The sequence below is a fragment of the Oenanthe melanoleuca genome, chromosome 13 (genome assembly GCF_029582105.1).
Source record: "Oenanthe melanoleuca isolate GR-GAL-2019-014 chromosome 13, OMel1.0, whole genome shotgun sequence".
Taxonomy (NCBI): Eukaryota; Metazoa; Chordata; class Aves; order Passeriformes; family Muscicapidae; genus Oenanthe; species Oenanthe melanoleuca.
Window position 1 is genome coordinate 17,686,598 of NC_079347.1, and position 23,937 is coordinate 17,710,534.

General features: G+C 39.6%; 1 protein-coding gene across 3 annotated transcripts in view; it reads left to right on the forward strand.

The window, feature by feature from the left end:
• The first annotated feature begins 7,209 nt into the window (after positions 1 to 7,209).
• Positions 7,210 to 23,937, forward strand: part of GABRB2 (gamma-aminobutyric acid type A receptor subunit beta2) — a 145,970-nt gene continuing 129,242 nt past the window's right edge. Inside the window, exons 1-5 of one of the 3 annotated variants that reach the window (XM_056502534.1) lie at positions 7,210 to 7,366; positions 7,461 to 7,632; positions 8,419 to 8,651; positions 8,779 to 8,870; positions 9,782 to 9,849. In XM_056502534.1, coding sequence (XP_056358509.1) covers positions 8,575 to 8,651; positions 8,779 to 8,870; positions 9,782 to 9,849 — 237 coding nt within the window. In that variant the 5' untranslated portion in view covers positions 7,210 to 7,366; positions 7,461 to 7,632; positions 8,419 to 8,574. Of the gene's footprint in view, positions 7,633 to 8,418; positions 8,652 to 8,778; positions 8,871 to 9,781; positions 9,850 to 23,937 lie in introns of all 3 variants that reach the window. The other 2 variants (XM_056502532.1, XM_056502533.1) reach the window with 2 other exon arrangements.

Here is a 23,937-nt window from a genome sequence, read left to right on the forward strand (position 1 = left end):
CACCTGTCTAACTTTTTTATACAGTATGAACCCACTATGTATTCCCATATGTTTACATGAACTCTATTTTCTTCAGGAACTTGTTTATGTATTTGTGTCTTTTGTTGTTGGATGAAAATATTTATCTTGTCATGTTTTTGAAATGCAAACTTTGTTCCAAACCCTTAGAAGTGCTCTAAAATCTTCTCATGTTCTCAGATGCTGTTACTTATTTATTTCTTGTACTAATGCAAGTATTTCAAAAGGATTTATTATACTGTTCTGATAAAAGCTTTAGGAATGAGAATTGGAAAATCCTTTTCTTGAAAGAAAGGGTTAACAGTGAGGATATTCTAACCCATGACACTGCAGGGCTTGCATTACATGCAAGAAAGAAATTTGCTGTTGCAAATACATTTATTATGATACTATTTGAAGGAGAAGGAAATGGAAGGTAGTTGTTTAATTTTTTCCTTAAAACCAAGTTTGAATGAAGGAATGGTGAAAGAATAATTTTGATTGTAGAAGGAGTATAAATTAGAATCGTAACAAATCTTTACATTGTAATGACCTTTAGAAAAAAAAAGGCAATTCTTGCAGAATTATTTGTAGCAGTAATTGCCAAATCTCCTGTGCATACAGCATGTTTCCCAGTGGACTCACAGCAGAAAACTAATAGGTTAGAAAAAAAAAATTTCAAATGAATGACAGCAACATCCATCAGCCTTGCCCTGAAAAGAGAACTCTCAGCCAAAGTCCCACCAGTAAGTTGTGACAGTGTCAGCTGGATCTCTGACAATGTAAAACCTTATAACAGGGACTAGTACTTGGAAGAAGATAGTCAAACTCAAAACAGAACAAATTTAAACTGAACTTAAAATTTAAGAAACTAAAGAATAAGATGTTTAACTCATAAGTTCTTAACATGCTCAAGTGATTCTTGACACTTTATGGTGATGTAAATTATCTGTATTTATAAAGTATAACTGGAGCAATGAAAAGGTAGTTGAAAGACAGGTCCAGTTTCTTTTGAGCTTGAACTCTGAAGTGGAATGAATAGGGAGGTAATTCAAGTATAGAGTTAGGATTATCAAGATCTGTTGTGGAAGTTGCATAAAGCATACTTAATTGTTCATAGTGAGCTAAACAGATGTGTGTCAGCAAAATTAAGGTAAGCATATAAATAAAGTGGCACAATTATTTTACTCTGCAGAGAAGGTCTTTCCCTTAACTCTATTTTTAGATTGCTTTTTGGGTGGGTGGTGTGTGGATTTGAGTTTTTTTTTGGTAATGCTGGAAAACCTGTAGAGTTGCTCCTGATTTGCACTGGCAAGAAATGTCCGAAGCTGCCATGGTAGGAGATAAAATACAAAGCATACTTTGAATTTGCTGTGTAACAATATCAAGTATGGCTATTACTCAGCTGCTTTTGCCACGTATGAGAATAAATTTACAAGGTTAATACCTTGATTACTATGACTACCCAGAGCTGCTGTTCTGCTTCCAGTGACAGACTCTTGTTCTGACTGGTTCATTCACAGCTCTTCAAAGTGGCTCTGAAGACAATTTTGTCACCCTGTTTAAGATTTCACTGAACTGCCCATGTCTGACAAAGTGATCAATAGGAGCTGTTGAAGTGACCTTATGATTGGCTGTATGGAATCAATACAAAACATCCCCAGGCATTAGGGGGGAGGTCACATAAAACAAATTCATCAAGACTTCACACCCTCTCTGAGCTCCCCCATTTCTGCTGGAGGACTGAGCAGAGCTGTGCCTTTGACCTCTCTAATAAGACATCTAGTTTGAAAGACTAAGGACCTTAGAGGATCTAAGACATTTCCTAGTTTGTATGCAAAGTGGTAAACACTGACAGTATTCCTAGAGGTTTTTTTAATCTTGGAAAGGATTATTCCACAGTAAGTTTTGTGATTGGCTTGAGTGTTTTATATTTTTTTTTCCTGTCCTGGAATTCTGAATTTTCCCAGGATTATCATAATGTCTTCTAGGCCTGAGTTGCAACACAAGTGCCTTGCCATCTTCACTGGCCCTCAGCCCATCTCCATGCTGTACCCTTTAGGCAACAATACTCTTTCTGTAGAGGATAATGCAGCTCTTTAAAAACACTCTCAACTCAGCAAAAGTAATTTATTTAGACTTTGCAATTGCTGCTGAACAGAAACATCTCTCAGTGAAATTTCTACCTTTTAGCATCTGGAAACAGAGGCAGATCCCAGGTAAAGCAAGTATTGATTCCATGAAACACCTGGTCTGCATGCTCCTAGTCAGAAAGGATTAGTTAGGAGCAAGATGTGCTACAGAACATGTACATATGCTCCCTGCAGCCCTGGGGGACATCTCCTCACTAGGACTGGGGTTTAGGATAGCAGGTAAAGAACAGGACACAAGCACATTTGGGATGGCCATGCAAGAAAGTGGAAGACAGTGAAAAGCAGTGTTTTCTCTATTCTCAAGGAAGGTTTGAATTAACAACACTCTACATTTGATGAAAGCAGTTTCATCTCCCTTTCTAGAACACCAATAAAAGGATGACTGTAATATGTTTTACAGTCAGATACAAATTTCTGTAATCCAGTTCTTTCTTAAAAAATTATGCCTGAAATGCAGTTTTATTACTGTTTAAGTCCACAATAGCAATAGTACTTCTCTTTAAATTCTTTCTATTGAATTGTCCCCCTGTTGTCCCCTCACCTGGTCAAAGTGGTGGTAATAATGAGGTTTTCTGAAAAAGTGAAGTCCTTCCTAGAAAAATCCAGCTAAAACTCTTTTAATCTTAAAACTTGCACACAGTTATGCCAGATCCAAGACTGATATTCAAAGCTGAATGGCTTTAAAAAGAAAACTTTTGTCTTCTTTTCATCAAAAGCTTATAACCCAACAGTTTTAGAACCCTCTGATATTTTTATAGGAGTATTTCAGAATACAAAGAATTTAGGAAACCAAGAAAGCTTAGAAAGTAAGACCAAAATTGATGCAGAAAAATGCCATTCCATTAATTTAAAAACAGGTTTCTGCAATCTACTTTCAGGGTTGAATCTTACACAAACATCCTGGAGGAGATTTAGACACAGAGTGACATAATCTTGGTGCACATTTTTTGCTGTCTTTTGAGTGTTTTACTATCCTTACCCTATGTAATCATTCATTCTGCCTTGCCCTGCCTTCCTATCAAAGGATGTGGATGCTGCAGATATTTCTTAGCTAAGTGCCAATGTAACTAAAATCAAGGAATTTAAAAATTGCTGTCTATATAGCTGTTAAACTAATTTATTCCATCACCTTGAAGGAAATAGGGGAGCTTTTTGTGGTGATTTCATGATGAGAGGACTTCAGTTCTCAACCCATTGTAATTCTAGGTGCCTGACAATTTCTGTTTTGTTATAGTTCCCACTGAGTTGCTTCTAGCTGTCTGCAATAAAAGCACTTGGGGATGTTTTGCACAACCTTTCACTTGCCTTTTTTTTTTTTTTAATCTGTAATTCAATTTCACATTAAAATACTTTCTTCAATATACATTTAAGTTATGCTGATCTCAAACTACACAAAAGATTTTTGTTAGCAGGTCTTTTACTCATAAAATACTACCTGGGTCAAGAACTGGGGTAAGTTCTTACCTATAGTGTCTTTAACCCTGTGGAGATGCATGTAGTGAGTTACAGAATTAAAAAATATGTGCTCCAGCATCTAAAGTCCTACAGAATTACACAAAGCAAGAAGAGATTCTTATTTGCCCCACCCATTTGCTCTTCTCTTACAGTTAAGTGACAGTCACACTTGTATCAAATGTTACTTGTTTCCTGGGCAACTTATTGGACTACTTTTCTGTACAATACTGAGAAATTAATATTTTTAAGGGCCAAGAGCAGTATAACTGGAAGGTCTTACAAAATTGTTTTTGTCAATAAATTTACCAGTTTGGGTTCTTTTAGATACTCTGTAGTTGAAGTTGATGTGAATCCCAGAAAACTGTGGCTATGAAAAAGTAATTCCATTGCTCATGAAAAACAGAATCAAGACACTTGCATAAGTATTTTTTCTATGTATGTGCTGTTACAGTTATCTTTATGCTGACATGCTGATTGCTAATGGAATGGTGTATGGTGCATGGACTGTGACATGCTAGATCTGAAGACCTACAATGAAAGTAAAGACACCAAGATAAAGTATATTGAAACCTTGTTAGGAAATTTCTACAATGGTTGACTATATTGTGTTGTCTTTTACAAGAATTTATAGATTTACAGGATTTGGAAATTGAAATCATACATCAAAATAGTTTATTATTAATATTCTTCTATTAATTAGAGAATTTTATGTTATCTGATACATGGAAACAACTTTCACCTGCATATTTCTGATACTGCTGCATCTGATCTAAATGCTAAAAAATTCAGGAAACATCACTTTGACAGAACACAACAGCCTGCTGATGTGCAGAGAAAAGAATACTTTTTTTAAAGTGGGATTTTGCACTTGTTAATCACAGTATTTGTGATACAAGGCTACTCTTCTATCATCAATCAGCATCTCTTCTGTCTCTACTGACTTGAGTGACTGGATCTCTTGAGAATCTATCTTGAAACTCTTACTCCATCTGAGAGTTTATTTTGCATAATGAACACATTTACAGCAACCCATTTGAAATCCTTTTAGAGTTCTTAGTACATGGCTTGGGATATTAGTTTTGGTGACAGGATAATAATGCTGTAGACAAGAGTTGACAAGAGGAACAAGTATGATGTTACTTCATTGCCCTTTTCTTGCATAGTATCACAAGCTGCTCAGCAAAGACTGTGGGCCATTCTTTAAGAGTATTTCAGTTTTGAGGGGTATTTTTTTTCCATCTTGAAAGCTAAGAATCAAAATACTCTGCAATTGGTGTTTAAAATAGGACCATCTTTGCTGGCTTCTTTGTGAGATTACAGTACTTGTAATCTAATTGAGATATTTTTAGAACCAGAAGTATCATATCCAGCTGGGAACCAGGTTGTTTGCCCATTGTAAGACACCCAAAATCTTTGCAATGCTTAGACATGTCACATGAACAGTTCTGCATTTTGCCAATACTGCTGTTCACATCAGTTATTTCCTATACTTTTCAATCAAACAAACAGACTCTAGAGAGAAAAAGAGGGAAAAAATTTCTTTGAAAAATTGCTTAAAATAAATGGGAGATTTTTAAGGTGATAAGAAATTTTAACTGGCAGAGATAGACCACAACCCTGTGGTCAGAGAAAAAGTGGTATTATCAAAAGCATATAGCAAAGCATGAACACATTTGTAAAAGGAAAAGCGTTGTATAACTTTATACACTGTCAATGCATAATGATGAAACCCTTACCCCATAGGCTTGTCTTAGCACAAAAGAGCCTGCAGGGTTGGTAAGACAATGCTACCGCTACATTTAGACAGTAGTGTATTTACAGCTAGCAAAAATAATGAGTTATGCAGATCAACCCAAATATGGTTCAATAGAATCTTTAAATTTGCAAAACCCAAGGACATACATTAATTTTCCACACATAATGCACCATGATATCAACACATATTGAATTTGTTTGAGATATGTGCAATTCCTTTTTGCTAGGATAGCCAGACTGATAGTAGGTTTCACTACACATGGCACAGAGCTACTCTGGGCCTGGAACAAGTGTTCTCTGACAGTGCATACACCAGATCAGAGATATTTTGGCATTGCTTGAATCCTTCTTAATATGTAAATCAAAAATTTCTGTCAGTCCAGCACCAAATACTATCAGCCTTCAGCATCAGGTTCATGTTGCTATCTGGTCATATTCAGATATGACAAATGACACATTTCTGTGGGGTAATGACAATTAATAGCAGAGGCTCAGAAACAGCTCAGGAGTGTCAGATGTGGTCCCAAGTTAGCACTTGCAGGTGAATTCCACAGTGCAGGATTCAAGTGTTTTATCTTGAGACCTCCCGGTCTTATCATATGATTGCAGAAAGCCAAAAAAGAAGTGCCTATTATACATTTCAAGTCAAATGATTCACTGCACAGCATATCCACCATCTTCTTTTCAGGACTATATTTCAAGAGGTTTGGCAGTGAAACAGCCTGGCTGTGTGAGAACAGAAACCTCCGCTGGTGAACAGGGAGAGTGGCTCTATAAAATCAGACACGGAATGAAAAGATGAAAAATGGAGTGGGGACTGTAGGTGTTTTAAAAATGCTTAAACGTTCTTTAACTTAGTTGTTTGGGGTTTTTTTCTATTGAATACATAAATGAGAAATTTATCACCCACACAATCTTGTCTGTTTCAGCGGGGAAAGTGTGTTTTCTCACTTTGTGCCATTCCAATCGTTACAAATGGGAAAAGGTAGTGAAAACGTCTTGACGAATCGCCCCCAGGCCCCCCAAAGGATGGCTATTTTGTTTCTGGAAGGAAAAGCCGAGCAGCTACTGACTGGAGCTGAAAGGCTGGCGCGGCGGCTGCAGGCGCAGAGAGAGAGGGGCGCGATTCGGGGAGCGGGGCCGGGGCGGCCGCAGCCGGGACGGGGAACGGGGGGACGGGGGGACGGGGGAACGGGGGGGCCCCGGCCCCGCTCCAGCGGCAGGTGGATGCTGCGGGGCTCCCCGCTCCCGAGCGCTCCGGCCAAGGTAGCTGTCGGTCTGTATTAAATGGCTGCCTGCTTTTCGGGGCTGCTGGCTGCTTCATGGTTTGCCTGTTTATTTATTTATTTTTTTTTTTTAGCAGCTCTGCCGTCTCTCGGGGGCAGCTCCCCCGCTTCTCTAGGTGAGGCTCCATCCCACCGCCTCCCGCCGCAGCCCTTCCTCCCCTCGCCCTTCCCGGGGAGCCGCCGCCGCCTCTCCTCCCGCCTCGCCCCGTTCCTGGCTCGCCTGCTCCCAGGCCAGGGTGCGCCCGGGTGCGGGCTGGGGCCGGCCCGGCCGTGCGGGGCGAGCCGCGGCTTTCCCGGGAGCCGGGGCGGCGGGGCAGGGCAGGCAGGGCAGGCAGGGCAGGCAGGGCAGGCAGGGCAGGACAGGGCGGTGCAGTGCAGGGCAGGGCAGTGCGGGCAGGGCAGGGCAGGCGCTCCGGAGCGCTCAGCCCCGCGCCGGGCAGCGCGCCGTGCCGGGGAGCGGGAGGCTCTGCAGCCCGCAGCCCGCCCCGGTATCTGTGCAACACCTTCACCCTTGTGCCCCCTCCACCACCCGCCGTATTTTTTTTTTTTTTTTTTTTTTTTTTCCGCTCCTCCACGCTCCTGCAGTGAGTTAAATATTTCTTTTGTTAATTGACGCCCAAAGTGTTCCCAATCCCTTCCCTGCGCCGCCCGGGCCGACCGAGGACGTGTGCACGCCCAGATCCGCTCGGTGAAGCAGCACAGATCCGCGGGGCCGAGCGGGTATGTGCGTGAGGAGGAGGTGGTGTAAAAGGAGCGACGGGCACAAAGCAGATTGGAGAGGAATAATTTAACTCCGGTGTTTGTTGTTTTTCAGGGATTGTTTTTTTTTTTCCCTTTTCTCTCTCTCCTATCTTTTTTTTATGCTCAGGATTTAAATGTCACTCAAAGCATCCCCAGACCAGCTTTCCGCTCGTCTCCGGTTTCTTCCGAGGCATTAATCGGATCACACGCTGCATTTGAAGAGCTTGGGTGTTTTACCCACTAAGGTAAGTGGGCTTATGCACCTACATCAGGTCTGGATGGTCACTGAAATCCTTTCAGGGTGGTGTTTTTCTTCCCCTTGGCCCCCCTCCCCAGCTCCGTGGCGAGGTTTCGTTCTACCTGGAGAGCTCGCATCCCTGGGTTGAGCATCGGTCGATGTACGGAAAATGCGCCGGGGGGGAGCAGGGTCGGGGGAGCGCCGCGCCCGCCCCTAAGGCACCCGCCAGTGACCCGTGGGAGCCGGCGGTCGCAGCCGGCGATCCCCTCAGCTCCCGGTGCCTCTGCTCCTGGAATAGCGCCTGGCATCACAGTAAGGAAAGAAACAGCCTAATCCCCTCTTACAAGAAACTATTCGTCATCATTTTTTTTTTCCTCCGTGAGAAATATTGTAGGCGCTCATCTCCCTCCTCCCCCACCGCCCGCCCCCGTTGCCAGCGCCGGCTCCTCTGCCCGCACCTCTCCGCGGTTCAGGCGGTTCTTTCCAGGGACTAAAAAGTTAAGCTGCCCCCTCTCTCCCCCCACCTGCCCCCATACGTACGCAGTGCATTCTCCTTTTTAACTATTCTCCCTGTGCCTAATCGAAGTCCGTCCAGCCCCCCCAGCGCTTAAACTAGGTTGCAAAGCCGCTGTACCCTGCAACACCTAAAACTTCTTTTGCTGTGATTTATACTCCATAATAACAAAAAGGACAACAGAAATATACTGGATTCTCCTGTGGATTACTTTTTTTTTTTTTTTTTTTTTTTTTTAAATAATGCATTTCCTTCTTCCCCTTTAATTTTTTTTTCAAGGAAATTTGCTCCATCTCCAGCAGCAACCACTGCTCCTTTTGATGTTGTGGTACGCCGTGCGCATGCGCTTCACATTAGAATTACTGCACTGGCCAGAATAAGTTGGATCTCTTCTTCTCTTCACTGAAACCTTAAATCATATCAAAAGCTAAAGGGATGCTGAGAGTCCGGAAAAAGGGTTACTTCGGGATTTGGTCATTCCCTTTAATAATAGCTGCGGTGTGTGCACAGAGGTAAGTGATTAAGGTATCTCTTTTCCTTTACTTTGAATTGCAGTGCATGCTGCTGCTGGGAGGAATGTAAAGCTGGGGGCTGAGAAATCAGAAATAATACAGTATTATTCTTCCTTTTTTTCTTTAGTGTCAATGACCCTAGTAATATGTCACTGGTGAAAGAGACTGTGGATAGACTGCTGAAGGGCTATGATATTCGCTTGAGACCAGATTTTGGAGGTAATTTGGCTGCTTTTGCATAAGAGAGGTGGCATATCCGGGCTGGGTGCGTTGTGTGTGGGGGCGGTTTCAAACGTCTTGTGGGTGCTGTTGCTTTGGGGGGTGTGTGTGTTGCCATTTCCTGTAGCTGATCCAAAGTAAGCCCATTGTTTCTCGGTTTTCTTAGCACAGGATGCTCTTAATGGAATCACTTAAATTCTTGTATATTCGTAATCGGTCCCTCATTGTGTTGTGTGTGTGTGTGTGTGTGTGTGTGTGTGTGTGATGATGATACTTTACTAACCTGTAATTAAACCTTTGCTTGACTGATTTACCGAGATGCAAACCTCTCTTAAGTTCACCCAGCGTTCGCTCCTTTCAGCCTAATGTGCTTGTGATCAGAGTTACTATTTTCGAGTACAAGACGTGCTACAGAAATGTCATTTAACCCCCTGCGTGCTCCTACTTCCAACTAGTTTGTCGATTTCGGACGTGTTGGCTGTGGGTGGCCCTTTTGTCGGCCCCCATCCCCATCCCTCCCCCGGGCTCCGGGCTCGGTGCTCGCCGTCCCCGGGGCTGCGCGTGTCGCGGGGGGTGGCGGAGGCCGGAGCGGGGCTCGGAGGGGCTCTGAGGGGCTCTCAGGGGATCCGAGGGGCTGTGAGGGGATCCGAGGGGATCTCAGGGGCTCAGAGCAGGGCGCACCGGTGCCGGCACGTGTGTGGTGTTATATAAAGCACCACCACGGACGGCGGCCTGGGCAACCAATGGTCCCGCGTGGTGGGGAGGAAGAGGTGGCGGAGAAACACTTCGTGCCTCCCTCCTCAATTTCTGCTTGTGTTGAAACGTCGTTTTATGTGTTCGCCCTGGTAACTCTGGTAAGAATGAGTTAAGTTCCGAGAGATCACATTGCGGACCATCTTGTCGGTTTGCAGGTCCCCCAGTGGCTGTTGGCATGAACATAGACATTGCCAGTATAGATATGGTCTCGGAAGTCAATATGGTGAGTACTTATGGTCTGCTTGCTCTAGGGGATGGCCGTCGCTTCCCCCGCCTCTGCCAAGGAGGAGCGGTGCCCGTGGAGGTGCCGGGACCTGGCGTGGCCTCCTGCCCCGGGGGGTCGGCGGAGTGTCGGGGGCGGCTTTCCTCCTTGGGCTGCGGGGCGGGGAGCGGCGGGCCGGGCCGGGGCTCCGCGGGGCTGTGCGGGGAGCGGCGGGACGGGCCGGGGCTCCGCGGGGCTGTGCGGGGAGCGGCGGGACGGGCCGGGGCTCCGCGGGGCTGTGCGGGGAGCGGCGGGACAGGCCGGGGCTGTGCGGGGAGCGGCGGGACAGGCCGGGGGTGTGCGGGGCTGTGCGGGGAGCGGCGGGACGGGCCGGGGCTGTGCGGGGAGATGCGGGACGGGCCGGGCCGGGGCTGCCGGGCCGTGCTGCGGCAGCTCGGGGCTCTGCCGCCCTCACGGCTTCCCGCGAGCAACGGCGCCCCCTGCCGGCCCCGCGCGCGCACCGCGCCCGCCGCCCCGCTCCCCTCCCGCGGCCCTGCTTTGGGCCTTGGCAAAACGAAAAAAAGACCCAACAAAATCAATAATTGTTATTGTCTCTTAGTAATACATCCTCGATTAAAAACAAAAAAAGAGGTTTTTACTTCTGTGTGTGTTCAAAAGTTACCTTTTTTTTTTTTTTTTTTCTGGCCTAACGTTGTTTTGGGTAGTGATGAAAGAGTCGATGATTTTAGAAGTGTAATTTTTCTGAGATGTTGGCCTCTCTTACCTAAATACTTGGAACTGACTGTGCTCAAGTACTGAACTTGTTCAGAACGTAGCGATTTCACACTTTGTGTCACTTTCAATCACCTGGGAGACTAATGAGGGGTGGAGAAAATTGGACAAGTCTGGTTCATACTTTAGAAGAAGCTATTCTCGATTTAGATGAAACTTTACTAACACTCACTTTGGGGTCAAGTTTTGAAGTTTTTATCTTAATTTGCATGTTAATTGTTAAGGACATGGAATTTGCCCTAATACTCATAGGGGCTTATAAAGAACAACGAAAGACACTGAAAGTGATGCTAAATAAATGTGATTTTGTCAAGTGTTTGTGAATGTAAGTTTGTTGTTTGAAGCAAACTTTCCATTATTCTTGGTTTCAAGCAAATGTCTTTCTAAATACAAATGTGATTTTAAGGCTATTGCTGTAGCTCTAATGGTGCATTTGAAATTAACACCTAGAAAGTTACCAGTTGTTTTAGTATCATTGCACTGCTAAAATATTTAAATCCTCAGTGTCATGCTTGGGTTCTCAGAGGTGTTGCACTGAATGAATTGACAAACATTCGTTCTCAAACTTGTGTCTTGTCAAAATACAAGAGTTTTTTCATCATATAAAATAAAGCCCTTGTCCTAATTTGAGGGTAACATTACAGGTGATTTTACTGTAGACAGAGAGCTGTTGGTGACAGAGAGCTTGGTGCCGCTCTTTTTCAAGATACCAGGAAACCTGAATAATTTCATCTTCTGGAAAATTTCTAAGTGGCTAAAAGGGGCTTCCAAACTTTGTACCACTAAACTTGTTATCTGGTGTTCTACTTCCAGTAGGTTTAAGTGCAGAGGAAGAAAAGTATATTGTATTTTAAACCACTTGTTGTTCATTAAGAGAACTGTGGGTAGGAGAAATGGAGACATAGTTATTTCTTAGACAGGCCTGAGCAGTGAGGGAACAATGATGATTTCTTGCTGGGACTGTAATCTACCAGGTCAGTGTTATATCCTCCATTCCTTCTGAACTGGAAGCTTCTTTTGGGAAAAAGAAAAAATTATACATCTTTTCTTTTTTTCTTTAAATGGTTTCTAGACATTTGGCCTCCAATTAAAGGTGCTAGCATATCAGATCTGAGACTTACAGCCCAACTATATAAGGCAGTATTATTTTTAGTATTCTGTAGTCAGTTTATTGTGTTTCTATAATGAAATGTTTGACCTTTCTGAAAAAAAGTCTCTTCAGATTATCTGCAGAATTTAGAGGAGGGACTGTATAGACAATTTTGACCTACTAATTTGCCTAAAGAATTTAAGCTCTGGAATTATTTTACTCTAAGAAGCCACTATTTCTTAAACCCAGGCAATCATGTTACATAATTTTTTTTCACTTACAGTTTCAAAAGAGATTCCAAACCAAGATCATAATCTGCTTAATTGCAAAATGTACATTTGATTTTACAATGGTCTGTATAACATAGTAAGTGCTAATATACCCTGAATATAACCTGAAATGAGGAGAGAGACATACAAGGAAACAACAAAATACTTAGTATGCAAGGTCTTGGCTTTTTAGCTTGCAAATTCACCCGAATTTGGAGTAGAAACCAGGAGGAACACCATGCAAAGCCTTCTGAGATAACAAGAGACACAGGAAGAATCTTTTGGATTTATGGACCTGTTTTTTTCTAAGCATGGCCTTGCTGTGTGTAGCTTTGTTTGTAGTCATGGTAAACACTACTGACTTTATCTAAAGCAGATCATTGCCTGGACTCATTTACTAACATTAATGGGATCAAACTTCTACCTTGGGAGAAAAGCTAAATAATTACAGTTATTCAGCTTGAGATAATTTTTATTAACTTTAATGTTAGATTATTTTAAAATTACATTTCTTTCTCAGTCTTGATATATTGCACCTACCATATAAACTTGTGCTACCCTGCAGGCAAAATGTTTGTCACTTCAATGTCATGAAGTAAATTATGAAGTTTTCACTTTGTTTAAGAAGATAATTTAGACTTGCTCTGATAGAAAGTAAAAGTATATTAAGGATGTTCAAGAATATTATTGTTGACTTGAATTCTTAAAGAGGTGATAAGTACTTGCATCATAAGGTGTATTAGACATTACAGGTGCCCTATAATTATTTCTTTTATGCAACAGAGATGAAACAGTAAGCTGTTTACCTTGGGTAGTCAGAAACTTGAACTAGCATTTATCTGAGTTTACAGAAATGGTTTCAAAGTACTTGGGAACTTAATTTGTTCCAGCTCTGGGGAATGCACTGAATGAACATGAGAAAAGTGAGAACTTCAAGTGTATGTAGTTATCAACAAATATAATGAAAATTTGGACTAATTTCTTTGCATTCTGCAAAGAAAAATATATGGCAGGTAATGATTGTGGCTAATTCCACTTGCCACCAGGTCCTGCAATATTGTTGAGTGTACCCTTTATTCTATTTATCTATAGATTTCTGTAGTGTTTCTCTTATTCAGGTGACATGGAGAACAAAAATGGAGCTCTGTGAAGGCACCTTAAATGGTTTTCCTGGGCTAATGAATTTGATGTTATGTAAGATTAGCTGTGTTGCAGTGAATCTAAATGCAATGTCCACATTTCCATATTTTCCTCTCAGTTAATTTTTTGAATAGACCCCTTGAAAGTCTAGCAATGAAGGCTATTTTCTCCTCTTTTCTCCTAGATATTCCCTCATAAACTTTGTAAAAATTGGTACAGGTTCATTAAGAAGTACAGAAATAAATTTTCTTCCCTAGACACCTCTGAAGATTCTGAGTAACATGTTGTGCATTTGATTTATCTAGATAAGACATGAGGATTTCTATGAATAATGGTGGTCATGTGTTAGTTTTCAATGTCTTGGCTTATTCCTTATTAAATAGGTCAACATTTTCTTCCTTTTTTTTCCCCCCCTTGGTCTGTGGCTATTCTGGGAATCCAGTACAGAATGTCTTGAAAAAAGAGAGAAATATTCTGTAGCTCCAGATTTTACTCAGGAAATATATGCTTTTTGAGGTAATGGGTTGTCTATGTGTCCTGGGGTGACTGTATGGTCTGGTGTCACTATCATCTGATTTTATTGTCTAGATAGAAGTATAATTCAATACAACTATTCTCACCGTGGGTCACTGGGGTCTGCAGAGGGGAATCTGAGCTGTTTATTTCATTCCAAGTATTTGCTTGCTTGGAGCACAGGTTTTGGCACGTGGAACAGAAGTGTGTGTGGAGTTAAAGACGATGGATTGGTCTGTCTTATTGGGAGCCATTATCATTGATTGAGAGCATAATCCTTCCATCAAGTGGGAGTTGGAGAAACAAAGGAGCTGTTACCATCTATCAGGGAAAGGTTTATTTCTGAGTGTGTGCCAAGTTTTACATAGCAGAGACTAATAGCTACCAAGCTCTAAAAAGAAAAGAGCTTTTTTCTTTTTTTTTTTAAATATTATATTTCAATTCTGTATTTGGGTTATTCCAAAGTTGCATAAAACAATAAGTATAATAGTCATAGATCAGGATATTTTCAGAAATGGGCAGGTATAGCTGTAATTTGCTGGTAATTTGCTCTGATTTTGAGTTGCTCTTGATAACAGAAGTCCACTGCTGGTTTACTTAAAATCATTTTTCTTGAGGTATTTTCAGTAGGGAACATTAACAAAGCTCAAGGTTTAGATTATGAAATAGGTTTAGATAATGAAACCAACAGGAGCTATGTTTGTGCCTCTCAAGTAGCAGCAATTATCTTTATGTGTGTAAAGGGAAGAGATGGCTTGTGATATATAAAGAAATGGGGATTAAGTGGCAAAGAAACCCAAAAACTTCATGGAAAAGTCATGACAGAGAAAAATGAATACAAGAGAAATTGTTCTATATACACTTGTGTAGAAGGGGGTGAGGAAAATGGTCATGAAAATGGTTTCTGTCATCAATATCTTCTTTTGTTAATACTTTCTGGTTGTTCATGTTACTGCATATATTCTGTAGAGAGAAAAAGGAGAGAACAGGGCTGAAAATGCATTGAAAATTAAATATTGGAATATTGAGAAGGTGCTGCTTTGCTAAATACTTGTGTTGCCAGAGACAGTTGGTTTTATTGGTTTCTCTGTGTCATAAATGCTTATATTTCTTCACATAAAACCACATTTCTCAGCACACAGTTTGAATTTGGCTCTTGTCAAATTATTTACTGACTCATACTGAAATATGTCTACAGAGACTTCTGTGAATGCGGAGCAGGTGATGCATATCTTAGAAGTGAGAACTTCTTTTTACTGAAAACTTTGTTTCACCTTTTCCTTCAATTACTGTCTGGAATAACATTGCATTTTTGTGACATTTTTGAACTGAAATAATTACATTAGTAATGTAACGTATTTCCATTTTTTATTACTATGGATCTCTAATTTAGGCATTTTCCTTTCTTAATTTAAAGATATGTGAAAATAAGTAAGAGCTCCTATGTCCAAATAAAATATTTATTCTTGAAGACCAAAATGAGTCTTCCTATTGATACTCCACATGTGGATTGAAGTTTTCATGCTGCTTTTGCTAGAATATATGTAGCCAAAGCATGAAAATATTCATCTAGAACATATATGCAGGAATACAGTGAGTTTGTAACTACTTTTATAAGATAATTCACAAGTAATAAATTGTTATGTATATGTATTATGTGTATCTGTGTTATACATCTCTAGAAGCAGGACATAATTCTCGATTTTCTTTAAGGTCAATATAAATGGTTTGTTAATTGGATTGCACTTTCAGTGTGCTACAGTATTGCAAGATTTAATCAGTAGAAAAATCTTGTTTGGTTGGTGGTGGTGATTTTTCAAAGTGATTGCTCCCTTCTGCAGACCAGGGGATGGTAGTAATTTAAAGAGATTGCCTTGGAGGTAATTTGTACTACTGAATTAATAATTATTATCTTTTTTTTGTTAAGAAAGCCTTGATCTATAAATATTGAAGTGTTTTGGCTCTTGCCACAAAAAAAGAGATAAATTTATCTTTAATATATTTTATGGGCAGTGTCTTGGTGCTAATGTGTGAGAATGAACACAAAGTGCACTTGTTAGCTCCTGCTATAGCCTGCTTTATTTCATAACTCCTCTATTGAAAATCACATAAAATCTTTATAGATGAGCTGTGTAATAGAATAAAAGATTTTGTTGTACTCTATGAACTTGTTACAACTTTAAGCTGTTCCAGTGATTGTATTTGTGTTCCTTAGTGACTCCCAAGTCTGTCAGTGCATCATGACTAAATCCTTATTATTCCTCCCTCCCTCTTTTATCCTCATACCTCATGCAACCCTCTGCAAGGTTTATAATAGAACCTTTAGTATTCAATCATGTGAAGTACATTTCTGTGTAGTAATAATTCTTTTTTTCTAGAAGTAATCCAGATTCCTAGTAGATTTCTAGTGGTTAATGCTGTAGTTCTCTGCTAGTGCTTGTGAGAATTAAATCAGCAAGGTTCAGTCCCCTTATTTCAAAGGACAGTGCTCATCCACAAGGAAATTTTTGTAAGTCTCCTTTTAAGACATGGAAGATGGCATCTTGTTTATCTTTAGGGATGATAACTTCAGAAACAGTCAAATGTCTGGAGTTACTAAAACTGAAAAATTTGCTACTATGAGTGAATGCAATCTGTCTGTACCCGTGTATAATTACATATGAATTGTAGGCATTGACAAATGTTGTCAATTGTGGGTTTGCAAAAAGAAAACCAGGAGAGAATCAGCCTTTGTACTCTATTGTAATGACTCTAACTATTCTTCTAAAGGGATTCCCACCCTGCTCCCAGTTCTTGACAGAGATGCTGTGTACAGTGGATGGATAACAGCCAGGACAGCACAAGCCCTGCAGGAATAGTGACATAGGGGCATATTTACAGTTTCAGTCTTGCCTGTCTGAAGGCCAGTGAAGTAGCACTGCTCTCACTTCACAGCTTTTCCCTAAAAAACCTTTGCATCCAAATTTTCTGCCTAAGTATTTTCAAATTAGTTGAACAATGCAAAGATCCTCCCAAGACTTGGAATCCCACCAACTGCATGTGACATTTTTGTATGAGTTTTTCAAATAAGAGTGTAATTAATTCCCAATAAAAACTACAAGTTCTGTTCCAAAGAAGAAGACATTTAATATTCAGGAAATTGGCATGTGTGCAGCTGAATACAGAATATGTAGATCATATTCAATGTAGTTTATCACAGGCCAGATAAAGCATTGAAAGTGTGAGATCTTTTCTTGTCCCCAGACTTAAAAGGGCAAGGGGACTGTGCTATTTCCATCCTGAGCTTCTTTTTGCATATCTCCATCAAAGCTAAGGCCTATTAATTTTTATTCTGTAAATACTGACAGAAGGGATTAATTTGTTAGTTTTCAAGTAATAAGAATTTAACTATGTGGGGAGAAAAGCAGCCCTTCTGAGATGCATTTTGCAATTCAAGTGTGTGCTGTTATAGTAAATATGTCACTTCTGAGTATTTCCACTGACTCTTCCTATATATAAACCACTGATTCTTTGTGATTGTGCTGAAATACAGACACAGCTTTATACATTTTGAACAAGTAGAAGAAATTTACAGAAAGCTTGGCCATGGACAGGAGCAGTATATTACCCTAATGAAGGCATTACTCAAAAAGTTCAGCTATTTGAAGTGGAAAGTGCTTGTTCCAGTGTCTGCTCTCAGGACTGTTTCTTCTTTCTTTTCTTCTTTAATGAACAGACATTTCTATTAGCCAAACAACTCTGCAGCTATGGATTAAACCCCAGAATTTTCTTTCACAATTGGGTGTCTTTATTACTGCTTTTGAATGTCTCTTTTCCATGTCCATGTGTTTTACATTCCTTGCTGCAGAGCAGCCTGGTGTAGGGACCCTCTGCTCTAGATGGGTTGTTAGCCCATGGTGCTTGGGAGTGGAAGCATTTGGATGTCAGGGGACCAGAAAAATAGGCCTTGCATGCCATGAATTAACCTGTGAAAGGCTGATAACACATCATTTGCCTTTTCTGGCACTGGAAATGTTTTTAAACCAGAGTAGCCACGACTTTTTGTTACATTAGACATTACCTAAGCACACTGGCTTTGTCTGTATTTGCATGAGATTTAAATATTGTCAACCTGGCTGAATGGGCTACAGTAGGAGCAACATGCCTGCTCACTTGGAGCAGTTCCTTCTTGAGTAGATGTGCAGGACAGATCTTTGTGAACTGGGAAAATTAAATCATCAAAATAGCAGAAACTTGAATGTTATGTTTTTCAGACATTAGTCATCACAATTTCCTTGAAAAGTTGGTTTTGATTGACATGGGGCAAAAGACCTTAATGTACAAAATGCTCTAAGTGTTTAATTTTAGATAGCTACAAACCTTGGAGAAAAGGTGTAGAGTTAAGTAAAGGTCATGCCAAGCCCAACTGAGATGGGAAGATCTTCCAGAAATGCATGTGGATATTCATGTATTTGGGATGTCTTAGAATGGTGACTTGTGATTTAGATTTCAGAAGTCTTTCTCATGCTACTTCTTGCATTACATACAGCTGTTAAGTAGCCAGAAGTTCCTATTGCTTTCAAGGAACTGAAGGCACCTATTTCTCAGCTGTTAAAATGTAGTAACTAAATACTGGAAATTAACTAATTACTGGAAAGCCTTTTTAAAAACCATTCATTGTCATGGATGCAGAAGCCTTTGGAAAATCTGATTCTGATTTTTATTGTAATTTGATTTAATTTTTTCCCATGGAATTCCCACTGAATTGGTTTTTTTCAATAATAGGAAGAGACTTTCTGCTTGACTGAGTAAAATTAGTGTTCAGACTTTTTAAAATTTTCTGTGTAGACCTCTAAAAATGTATTTGCAACCACAGTGAAAATAGCAAAATACTGTTAATTCCTTTTGGTCAGTAAGGGTGAATGTGTTGTCATTTACTATCACCCAATAGTCCAGGAATTGTTATGATCCACTGTCTAATCATTATTTATTTCTTTTATAAGTCTGTTTTTAAGTTAATAGACTCTGCAGCTCCAAAGAACTTGTAGAGCATTGTAGAATTTTTTTTCCTCTCCCAAGGACTGATGATCCAAATAGACTCTGCTGGCTCTCTTAGGTGTGTCAGTATAAGAGTGCTAATCCATGTTTGACAAGATGTACATCAAAGGAGGCATAAAATTTAAGTGGAAAAAAATAGTTTAAAGGTCCAGTAGACTGAATTAGTAAATTAAATAATTTGGGAGTGTAACTGTTTCATTAGTCCTTATTAGAAAATGGTTTATTCTTTTAGATAATATGCAGGGAAGAAGGAAATAGGATTAAACAAATGTGCACATCATTTAAAAATGAAAAGGAGCATTTTCCTGCTAATTTCATCATTGTTTCTCTAATCATGTAGGTCCAGAAATGACCAAAGAAACCTTTTAATCAACCTGAAGTCTTCCTGAACCTATTTGACTGTTCAATCTGTTTTACTGTCCAATTGCTCTTTTTCACTGACATTTTGCAATGTGAGATACTTGTAGGAAGTCCATCCATAATAGAATTAAGATTGTAAATTATGTATCTTGTAGCAAATGCTACCTCAGGTTGCTCAAAATAAAATGCTCAATAACCAGAATAAATAGGAAAATGAGGTAAAATTACTCTCTTCTTAATTTTGAAAGAAGCCTTTTCAATGGTATGGGAACATTTACTGAATAATAAATTCATAGCTGAGACCTTTCATATCGAGTTTCAGCTAAAAATATATTATTATGGCTGACATATAAATCCTCAAAAAATAGATTTGTAAAGTGCTAGGGGACCCTTAACCATAATCATTCCTGTTAGTGTAAATGCCTGGAAATGAATACAGTTTTCATTAGTCTGCTATTATGTGACACAAGTGACCAGTTATAGAGAAATCTATAATAATTATAGTTAACCATCTGCATTCAAATATGCTGTTAAAAGTACCCACCTCTGTGCATAGGCTTTGCAGAATGCTTTTGTGAGCTCAGGTCCCACGTGAGCCTTGTTTTGAAGTCTTAAAATGTGTAAATGTGGTGCTGATTTTTCCATGGAGGCTGTTTCTGCATAGGTTTCACACAAGATTTGTGGCCTTGAGTGACTTGAAATGCAATACAAGGTGATTCTTATAATGTCTCAGCCACTAAGTGTCAATGGAACTGGGCAAGAGCCTCCAAAATTATTGTGCAACAGATGCTCCTTTGAAGTCAGTAATGTTACTGGTGGTTTTAATTGGCTAGAAAGTCATAAAAACTTAATGGCAGTTTTGATTTAAGAATATTTAAAACCCAGACAGTCCACTCATAGGAAGAATACACTTTTTTTACTCTTGGTCTTGAGTTTGTGCTATAACTGCGGCAGCATGAGGAGGTTCATGTGGTTCCTGCCAGGGCCAGACTTTGTCTCTTGTTAAATGGGAAACACCACTTGACATCAAAATTTTTCTGGCATCTTTTTTTAACTTTCAGTTAAATGAATAAAGATGAACTTTTTAAAATCATAGAATCATCTTGTGCAAGCCAGATGGTAATGCAAAGTCTAAAGCGTAGAATTAAATTTTGATTAATTTTTAAGTTGCATTGCTTTTTTGAGAACACAAAGGTTTATGAACTTTTGATATGGCATACAAGAGTTTAGGATAGATGCCTATGTCCCAATAATATGCTGGCTGGATAACAATTTTGTTTATTCATTGAAGGCAGCAATTATATAGTAAATGTTGAGAATACGAGGTTTCAATCAAAATTGCTGCTTTTGGATATGTAAAGGGCTTGTTTTAATCAATGTCCCAATTGTTTTTATTAAGGAAGCATTTTGTATTTTATGTAATTTAAATTACCTCTTGAGTTAAACTTTTTGAAAACACAGAATGTGTATACATGTTTTCTTGTTGAATTATTCATATAAGCTGAAATATAGTCATGGAGTTCTTTGTATTGCACTTTAACTAGAGTGCACACCTTTCCTGGTCATAGCTGATCTCTTCCTCCACTGCTTGATCTTGTTCTTCCTGTTGGTTGTTCGTGAATTTCTGCCAGTTTGGCCCTGTTCTGCAGTGCCTGTGTCTGCTTCTTCCACTTGCATGTGTGTAAGGGATCCCAGTCATTCACGTACCTGGGTCTCTTGTTTCGTTTGGGCTGATGGAGTGAAATGGTTGAGCATCAGTGTAAGCATGTTTACAAACAAAACCAGTGGAGTTGTAGTGTGTAAATGTCAGGTCATCAACCTTAATCTATCTGCACTGCCCTTAGATCATGGCTCTGACTGCAATGACAACCCAATGCCTTCCAAGGGAGAAGCAGGAGTTCTGGATGTTCTGTCCTCACATCCTCGTTTGGTGAGGACACACACCCATTAGATATAAGCATATGTTTGAGGTTAGGCTTGGAAGTGTTTTGCTGAGCTGTGTCCTTTGATCATCCTGACCTCAGTGTGGAGGTGGATGTGGGGAGAGTTTTCCAATGTGGTTTCCAATGGAGTTGTCTCCAATGGCAATGTCGTAAACAGGATTATGTCTGGAGTTGTAAGTAGCAGATTAGACAACCATCAAGACAGAAAATCTGTTTTCCAGCAAATATTCCAAGTGATAAAGAACCTTAGGAGAAAAAGATAAAATGTGATATATAGGCAGAATTGTTTCTATGCAGAATATTTTTTCCAAATTTCCCTGGAGGCATCCGCTGTTCTCTGAACATCCAAGAAGTTCGTTGTGCTTCTGATCAGCTTCCCACACATTCTCACCCACACTACTCTGCTGTCATCTTATAGTCATTTTTAAATACTAACAAAAGCATTTTGTTTATAATGCAGAAATAAAAATCTTGGGAGGGGAAAGAATACCTTTTGTATGTTATTTTAGCAGATCAAAGCTGACTCATGAGTAGCAAATATGAAGTAATTAATGTATTTAAAATTCACAATTCCTGAGTTACAAACTTAAGCAGTGCTTTGATTATAGTCATCAGATTCCATAGACTTTAAAAAATATGATTAGTATTATTTTTAGAAAGTTTATCTTGCTGCAGAGTATTATATTTAGAATATAGAGCAGTATAGCAATTTGTAAAGCTGCATATAATTGGTGTTTTCAATATTTGACTGTTCTGAATTAAACAGTGTCTAGGTACACTGCAATGTGGGAAATTGGAAAAGCAATCTTTCTCTGTGAAAAAAAATGCAGCTCTCATTTAATCTGCTTGGCATGGGAAGCTTTAACCATTGTTGCTTATTGCTTTGTGATGGCCTGAACTTCCTTAAAACTACTGAGACATGTCACTGCCACCATTGCAGGAAAACACTTATGCAAGTTTTTATTTGCACCAAAACGAAACATTTTCAAAATTATCCAGTTTACACCATGTAGAACCTTAAAACTGCAAGGTGAAAAATTAGTTCTTGAGAGGTCAGTAAAACTTTCCCAGTTTCTCCTGGGTAAAAGGGGGAAGGAGTTGGTTTGGGAGTACAAGATTTGTCTTGCTGGCCCAATGTCACAAATGTCTTAAAAACCAGAAAAATAATTCAGTTGCTCATGGAATCACTGGCAATATATGAACAGCAGTGGAAGGAAAATTATTTGTATAACTACATCACATTTTTTCAGTAAAAGAATTGCTGAATTTACGACAATTCCATTTTTGTTGAAGTTGACTTCAGCTTTTATCTTTTGCTTGATAGTATTGTGGGCTTCCTCTTGTATCAATAAGATCTTCCAAACTAAGGGCTATTAAATGCTGCAGTTTCTTTTTATTTTGCAATAGCAGCCACCAAACTGTGGTAATGACCCCCCTTGTAAAAATTACAAAGATACTTTGCTTGAAGGAGATGAATTGCTATTTTTGTCTCAAGTGGGAGCCAATAATTCTGCTCTCATGCTATCTGAAAGATTCCCCAAAACATTAACTTTTAAGTGTGTCTAAAAGCTTCTGCAAAAAGCAAGGGAAACATTGTAGGGCTGTCACTAAATGCAGTGTTTTATGTTAAACTTTTTTCTGAAGCTCACTGCTGGGAAAAGTGTTTCTAGAACCAGTGGTAGTGTAGTGAAGATGTGGAAACTTTCCACTGTGGAAACATCTCCCTCTTGAGAGGACAAGTTTTATCTCACCTATTTTTGGTTTTTTTTTCCTGTATATAAAAGCAAACAAACCAAAACAACTAGTTTGGGGGAAAAAAACCCAAAAGAACACTTAATTTTCAGTAACCTTGGAACACAGGTAAGTCTACAATTTGCAACAGTAAAATGGCTGGAGTTGTATTTTTTTATGGGCAGATTTTGCTGGGGTGTGTTAGATTTTTTTTTTTTTTTTCTCTGTCTCTGCTTGTGTAGCTGTACTCCTGATATTAAGAAAACTTGAGTCTTAGATGAACTGTCATAAAAAGCAATGGTGTGATAGAGAAATAAGGTTTTAATTCCTCCTTTCTGAAGACCTCAGTGTCATTTTCTGTCAGTTTGAGCATATGTTAAACCTTGGAGCTCTCTCTTGAGTTAGACCAGTGTTACAATAATTTGTTGTTTCCCAGTTTCAAATGCACCCATTTCAAATCTCTTCTACTAAATTCCTGGTTGCCCTTCTAAAGCTGGCCAAGTTGGGAGAGGGCAGTGAGTTTTTGTTTACTTTCAGTTTACCCTTACAACTACTAAATAAAGGAATGGGAGAGAGAATGAAGCTATTTGATTACTTTAATTGTAAATAGACATTAACTATAATGTCTTGTGTCTTAGCTTTTATCAATATGATGAAAATCATTGCTTTATCATTATCTTAACATATGATGAAAACTTTAAAAATCTTTGAACAAAGCCATGTAGGTTTCAGAAAGACCTCTCCATCCTTCTGAACTCAACCCTATTTCACAAAATTAGCTTTTTTTGCTGGACTTTTAGCAATATGACTGTTACCCAACTAATAGTTGTAAGTTGTGTGAGAACAGATTTTTCTCTGGTGGTGGAACTTCACTGTTTTATGTGCCTGGGCTTCCAAAATGCTACTTGTGTATTTTTAAGTGCTATGGAGCAATGTTGCTGTTGGCTCTATTACCTCTGTGCACGCTGGCACAGGATTTTGTACAAATGGCTACATTGTCAACAATGCTTCAGTTTCACAGCTGGAAGCTTTAAAAACCTGTTTTGTTAGTGACCTTAGAAAATCTTCCCATCCTTCAGCCCCTTTTTCTTCTCCAATTATTGATTGCTAATTCACAGCTGGAATTCACATAGATCTTTATTCATGAAGGTAAGAACAGTTGCCACTTGGCTTCTGTCTCAAATGAAGTCTTCACCAACAGAAAAGAATGGCTGTGTTGGGCTATTTGCCCTCA